This window comes from Pollicipes pollicipes, unplaced genomic scaffold (assembly GCF_011947565.3).
Source record: "Pollicipes pollicipes isolate AB1234 unplaced genomic scaffold, Ppol_2.1 Scaffold_4002;HRSCAF=4701_pilon_pilon_pilon, whole genome shotgun sequence".
Taxonomy (NCBI): domain Eukaryota; kingdom Metazoa; phylum Arthropoda; class Thecostraca; order Pollicipedomorpha; family Pollicipedidae; genus Pollicipes; species Pollicipes pollicipes.
Genome location: NW_023596420.1, coordinates 8,967,474 through 8,974,271, shown reverse-complemented (window position 1 = coordinate 8,974,271; position 6,798 = coordinate 8,967,474). Strand labels below are relative to the sequence as shown.

Genomic DNA, 6,798 nt, shown 5'->3' with positions numbered 1-6,798 from the left:
GCCACCACGTGGATGAGCCGTAAATAAAAAACTATATCTATGAATGTGACCGGACGGAACCGAACGTAACATAACTTTATCAGCGGGACCGCACGGAACCAGAAGGAACTTTACCGAAACGGACAGAATCAGACGACACTAAACATGGCCGGAGAAAATCCGATGGGACAGAACAGGATCATACGGAACCGGACGAAACCGGACCGAACCAGACCAATCGAAACCGGATGTGAACCCATGAGGCAAGACAGAAACGGAGGGACGCGACTAAACCAGACGGGTCAGGGAGTGAGCACCAAAACCTAATGCAACCGGACGATAACGTGTGGGACCAGATGGGACCGGACGAAATTGAACAGAACCGAACAGGACCGAATAAAATAGGACAGACCCAGACGGGACCAGACGGGATCGAACGACGCCGGACATGATTGGACGGAAGGAAACGGATCAGAGCTGGACCTGACGGGACTGGACCGCACCGTGAAGGACCTGACCACACCGGACGGGACCGGGTCGGACCAGGCAGGGCCAGATGTGAACGGACGAGAGCAGGTGGATTTGGACGGGGCCAGATGTGACCGATTTAAGCCGTACGCTTCACGTCGGGACCAGACGTAACAGGATGAAACGTGATCAGACCAGACGGGGTCGGATGAACCCAGATGAGACTCGGTAGGACTGGAGGGCACTGGACGGAACTGTTCGATGTCTGGTAGTATTGGATGGGGCAGGACGAGCTCCGGGACTGGGTGGGAATGGAGAGAGCCCGACGGGACCAGATAGCCCTCGAGGCGATGGGGAGGGATTGGACGGCAAGGGATGTGTCACGTGACCAATAGGAACAGGACAGGGCGCTGCGATGCAAGACGGGACAGGAAAGGACAGGGCAGGACAGGACGGGATTGCCCGATCGGGAAAAAGCAAGACAGGACATGACAGAACAGAACGGGACAGGACGTGACAGGATTTGACAGGACAAGGACCGACCAGGGCCAAACGGTGCAGAACTGGATGGAAATGGGAAGGATTGGATGGAATCGGATGGGGCCCGACGGGACGAGACGAGACCAAACCGGATGAAACGAAATCGAACGTGACCGGATGCGACCGGAAGGAACTGGAAGGGACAGAATTGGACCGTACTGGCCCGAACGGAGCCCGACTGGTCCCATCTGGTCCCGTTCGGTTCGGCACGGCCCCTTCGGATCCCGGCTGGTCCATCTGTTCTCGTTCGGTTTCATTCGGTTACGTGTGACCTCGTCTGGTTCTGCCCGGAGGTCTGGGCGTTCCATCCGCCTCCATTCGGTCCCGCCTGGTTTGTTTGGTCCAGCTGCTTTAGTCTGGTCGCGTCGGCCCCGCCGGGTCCCGCTTAGTCTGGTGCCATTCGGTTCCGTCTGGTCTCATCACCTTGCAAAGAATTGATCCGAAAATGGCATTTGCATTCGGAATCAAAATTCCGTTTCTTCATGGTACTCTTAGACAGGTTGTTGTCAACTCTCAGGGACACTAGTGATGGTAAGCACCCACTCACTCTCTTGAACTCGCCGGAATAAGACGCACAGCGCAGCTACAGCGGAGTCTGGGAAGCATGGACCAACAGTGAGGTGTTGATCTTGCTATGAAGAGCGTCATAAAAAATAAGATTTCAGTTGCTTTTTCCTGCATTTGAGCCAACTTCATGATCTTGTGGGCCAAGCTTCCAGCTTGTGTCATTCTTCCGACGTGGATAGTTAAAAACATTTACAAATGGAAACAGCAAGTGTTTCACAGCGGGATCTCAACGAATGACGGTGATCTCGCGGTTTTATGACGTCACCGTTCAATGAGTTTAAAGTGTCGGCGTCTACCCTCATTATCGGCGCAGCCACAAGCCTACGGTGGAGGCTGCGATCTAGGTGGGTAGGTTGTTTGGAGGATGGCTGTACTTATTAGTACGTGAAACAGAAATGCATATGAAGATATTTGAAGCGTTCATAAATTGGTTGTATATGAAATAATGCTAGAAATATGATGCACGCCTTACATGCAAGTTCATTCAGCGTGCTATAGGATGTGATGGGCCTGCGCTGTGAATACCGGTCATTGCTCAGAGGTGCCCATCAGCGCTAATGTTGCATTGCCAACTGCAAATCATGGACTCACGTGATGTCTGGTGTTAGTCGCTGGTGGTAGTGGAGCAAGAGATCCCAAAAATGATAGGTGCTGGAAATTTGCAGAAAACAAAAGTTAATAGTAATTAAATTGCTGTAAGCTAGGAATGCCAAATGCTCCACACTTAACACAACTTGCCGTGCGTCTTGATGAACCTGGAATCAACATTCCTTTCATCTTGTAATTATTGCTTTTCTGTGATGAAGAATCATTAAATTTAGTTGCATTCAACTAACATTCAAGTAATTATTGTGTGGCAGTGTCAAATGACACCATGCACAGGTTCAGAAACTGGTTGAAAGCAATGCATTCTGTGAAAATGGATCAGATACCTACTTTCTTGGTGCTATTATTTAGTTTGGTGGTCTCTCATGCTGGTCAACTCCTCCCTTACTGTGTAGGTGGGGGTGTGTGTACCACCTAACCACCATGCTAAATTTTACTTCTGATGCTAAGTTATAAGGGAAGCAGTGCCAATTTTTGGAAGTTAATAGTGCTCATATCCAAATCATCTGTATGCTTTGTAATGTGGACAGGTGTCTGTATCACATGCTACCTCAATATTGACCAGCCACTACACAAGCCATGGTGTTATTACATAGGCATTCACTGCTGTCCTGGTCTTTTGTGGAAACATGCTTGGGGGAGACATCCACATGCCTAGCTGGAGTTTCATTGTGATTTATTGTATCATTATTATGCCATCATCCATTTCATCCTTCCTGGTGGCTCAGTGGGTTAGGGCAATTGTCTTCCAATCCACTGACCCTGGCAGGAGGGGGGGGGGTCACTTTAAGGGCCCTCTATTTGTCCTGGACAGGTATGGCCTGGGGCCAGTGTCATTGGTGGCAACAAAGGTCATCTAACATCAGAGGGCAGGATAGGTGATGCTGAATCAATTAGTGGCAGATAAGATATGTTGGTAGATTTTTTAAAAAAGCTGCAAAATACCCAGCTACCTGAGTGCTGAAATGCCATCATGATCCAGATAGCTAGTTATTGCCAAATTTTCTTTGAACAATGGGTGCTGTAATGGCATGGTGAGCACACAGCATCAAACACACCAGAAAAGGAAGGAATGCTAGCAGTATGTGGGTGGCAGGCACATGACGTAAGCTGATTCGATCCAACCTATCATCCGGCAGCGACCCACCGTCAGTGGCAGTGGTTGGCAGCCACATGACGTAAGTTGATTCGATCCAACCTACTATGCGGCAGCGACCCATCGTCAGTGGCAGTGGTTGGCAGCCACATGATGTAAGCTGATTCGATCCAACCTACCATGCGGCAGCGACCCATCGTCAGTGGCAGTGGTTGGCAGCCACATGACGTAAGCTGATTTGATCCAACCTACCATCCGGCAGCGACCCATCGTCAGTGGCAGTGGTTGGCAGCCACATGACGTAAGCTGATTCGATCCAACGTACCATCCGGCAGCGACCCATCGCCAGCAACGGCTCCCTGTGCGGCGACCATGCGCGTGCAGTGCCCGCCAGAGGAGCCGACCGACGCCGGCGCGCCGACCGACGACCGACGCGCAGAAGAGCGCCGACCAGCCGGCGTCGCCGGCGGAGGAGGAGCGCACGCCGGAAGAAGGCGGGTACGGCCTGGACCGCACCTTCTGCCGCCACGCCTGGGCCTTGCTCAAGGTCATGTTCCCCAGCCTCGGCTCCTTCAGCGTCTTTCAGCTGGTGGTGCTGCTCATCTTCAGCGGGTCAGGTGGGCGCGCCGGCAGCCAGTGTCGGCTCCTGTCGAGCTGGGGCGTACTCGGTCCGGTGGTTGATAGGGAGAGGTGTTGGCTTGATCAGCATCGTTCTCTCAACAGTGGATGCTCATGTGTGATTTTAGGGAGGTTCTACCTATCATGCAGCATGCTAGGGATGACTATACAACCAGGCGAAAAGTACAAGTTCGTGAGATGTCGGCTTCATGTTACTATTAAGTTCACTAATGATCTTAGCCCTTGAACATCGCCCTTCTCCTCGGTCGTATCGTTTCAGAACAGTATGTGGTGTATTGGGTTGGTATCATACCCAGCCGGTACTACCAAGTGTTGGGCGACAAGGACTGGAACGCCTTCGGCACTCTCACCGCTGAGTGTCTCGGCCTAGTGCTCGTCATTTCGTTCGTGAGTGTCTCGGCCCACTCGTATCTACCCTCGTTCGTGCCTCAGCCCGACGTCTCGTGAAATCCTGTGCGTCTGGTCTTCGTTTTATTCTTGGGTACCCCGGCTACATCCCCATCTCGTAGGCGAGTGTCATGGCTTGATCCCCGTTTCGTTTGCAGATGTCTTAGACCGACCCTTGTCTCGTTCGTGTGTGTCTTAGTCCGTTCCTCATCTCGATAAGATAGTAGTTATAGCCTTATTCCTCTGAAAAACAGCAGAATGGAGATATAGATGAGTTGATGTTTCGGCAACATGCCTTTATTGAAAAAAGGCTTCTGCTATTGTTTCGATATAGGAATGTTGCCGAAATATCAGCCCATCTATATCTCCATTCTGCTGTTCTTTCTCCGAGGAATAAGGCTATCGCTACCGTGTTATCTTGGGAATAATGTTCCTCGCAAATGCACTGAACAGCTTACATAATTTTGATCCTCACCTCGTTCAAAGCCCGAGGCCTGATCCTCCCATCGTTCGTGAGTGTCTCGGCCCGGTCTTCGTCGTCTCCTCTGTGAGTGTGCCCGCCTCTGTCGCACGCCATAGAAGTGTAGCGTACGCTGGCCGTGGCCGCTAGGCAGTCTCGGGGCGTTCTGAACGTCGCGGCTGCTGACGGCACGCGGCAGATAACTTCATCACCGTCAATGTTTACATTTTGGCTCGACGTGCCGGCTTTGGGGGCGAAGCCGGTTTCGGCTTCGGCTTCGTGAAGCTATTTTGTGTATTGATGGCTTTGGGTTTGGGGGCGCCAGTGCCCTTCCGGCCTCCTGGTACCGGCTTCGAGCCGTAGGATGCAGCCTTGGCTTTGGCCTCGTGTGAAAATATGATGGTTTCGGCTTCAGCATTGTTTTTTAAGAGCTTAGGCTCTGGCTCTGTAATTTTAAGCTTATATATATATATGTATACTTATAGATATAGATATAGATATATATATATATATATATATATATATATATATATATATATATATATATATATAGATATAGATATAGATATAGATACAGATAGATAGATAGATAGATAGATAGATAGATAGATAGATATAGATATATATATATATATATAATTGTTTCGATATAGGAATGTTGCCGAAATATCAACCCATCTATATCTCCATTCTGCTGTTCTTTCTCCGAGGAATAAGGCTATTGCTACCGTGTTAAGAGCTAAGTGCTTTCGAGCTGGTTGGGAACATCCCTCCTCCCTGTCTGCTGTTCTCACACCGCTGTCACTGAGACGACAGCTTGCTGTGGTGGCAGCGGTCTGAGTGTCACTTCGACCTTCCGCAGGTCAAGGGGTCGCGCATCTACATATCGACGATCCTGTACGTCACCTGGCGCCAGCTGGTCGACCGCTTTCTGCACCGCCGCTACTTTACCGGGATCAACTACTATCTTCTCAACGTGATGGACTCGCGCATCGACAACCCGTGAGTACCGCCTGCCTGGGGCGCGTGTCTGACGTGTGCCGTGCTCTGCGGGGCGAGGCGAGGCCGCGGGGCTTGCGGTGACGGTGCCCTGGCCCAGGTCGGCAGGCGCTGACGGCTGGGACCGGAGTGGAGCTTTCCCCACCGAGGATGGCTTCCGTGGGGTGGCGATCATCGGCTGGTATCATTTCCGCGGGTGTAACCGGTTTGAGGGAGGGTTTCGTAATCATCCACCGGCAAGACTTCTCGAAGTCGATGTCTGGCAATATTCACCTGGAGTACCAATGAAAAGTGTGCGCTCCCGCACGAGCAGGACGTCTTGGCGCGAGCCGCGGTAGCCATCGCCGCTGTGTCGGCATCAGCGCTGCAGATAAGCCCGAGATTATCATATTCGCTCCACGCAGATCGGCGGGAGGCGAAGTACACCGGTCTAAAAGGATTTTGAAGTGGCTCTCGATGCAAAGTCCTGAGATTGTGCCACTCACATCGCCACGAAAGTCTGCACCTGGTGGGGTGCACGTAGCTTGCGGTGTAGCGGTCAAAATGCGGGCCCCTGTTGCCTCAACACCAGTCTACCGCTCCCCGAAGGTTTACCAGCAGGGTCCGTCCCACGATTCCGGACGATGTGTGCTATTTCTAGCATTTACGCAGTGACATGCTACAATACGACGATACCGAGGACCTGTTGTTGACTCAGGGTGATCAGGGTGATCAAGGTGGCTTGTCTTGTCCTTCGGTGACCCCTTGTAGCTGCTTGAGCCGGTGTCCGTGAGGGTACATCGCTTAATAATGCTATGGAGGCGGAAAAGCCGAATTCCGCGCGTCCGATGGTGATATTGACGTCATTTCACATGACCTAGCAGGGTCGGGGCAACGCAGCCATAACAGAAGACGAATAGTTCCGGTGATCCTCTAGCGCACACTGCGCATCTCGCCGGTGGCGAGGCCGTTGAGACCAGGCGAATCGGTGGATGGATTCGGTTTCTCGATGGCAAGGAAGTCAAAGCCGACCGGCGGCTCACGCTGGATACAGGAGGCCCGTCCGCTACGTCTCGAT

At 51.8% G+C, this 6,798-nt stretch overlaps 1 protein-coding gene across 1 annotated transcript in view; it reads left to right on the top strand.

Moving 5' to 3' along the window:
• Positions 1 to 3,174: 3,174 nt before the first annotated feature.
• Positions 3,175 to 6,798, top strand: part of LOC119093504 (lysosomal cobalamin transporter ABCD4) — a 51,169-nt gene continuing 47,545 nt past the window's right edge. The window contains exons 1-4 of the mRNA XM_037216464.1: positions 3,175 to 3,194; positions 3,641 to 3,873; positions 4,155 to 4,282; positions 5,605 to 5,744. Of these exons, the coding sequence (XP_037072359.1) occupies positions 3,175 to 3,194; positions 3,641 to 3,873; positions 4,155 to 4,282; positions 5,605 to 5,744 (521 nt within the window). The remainder of the gene's footprint in view (positions 3,195 to 3,640; positions 3,874 to 4,154; positions 4,283 to 5,604; positions 5,745 to 6,798) is intronic.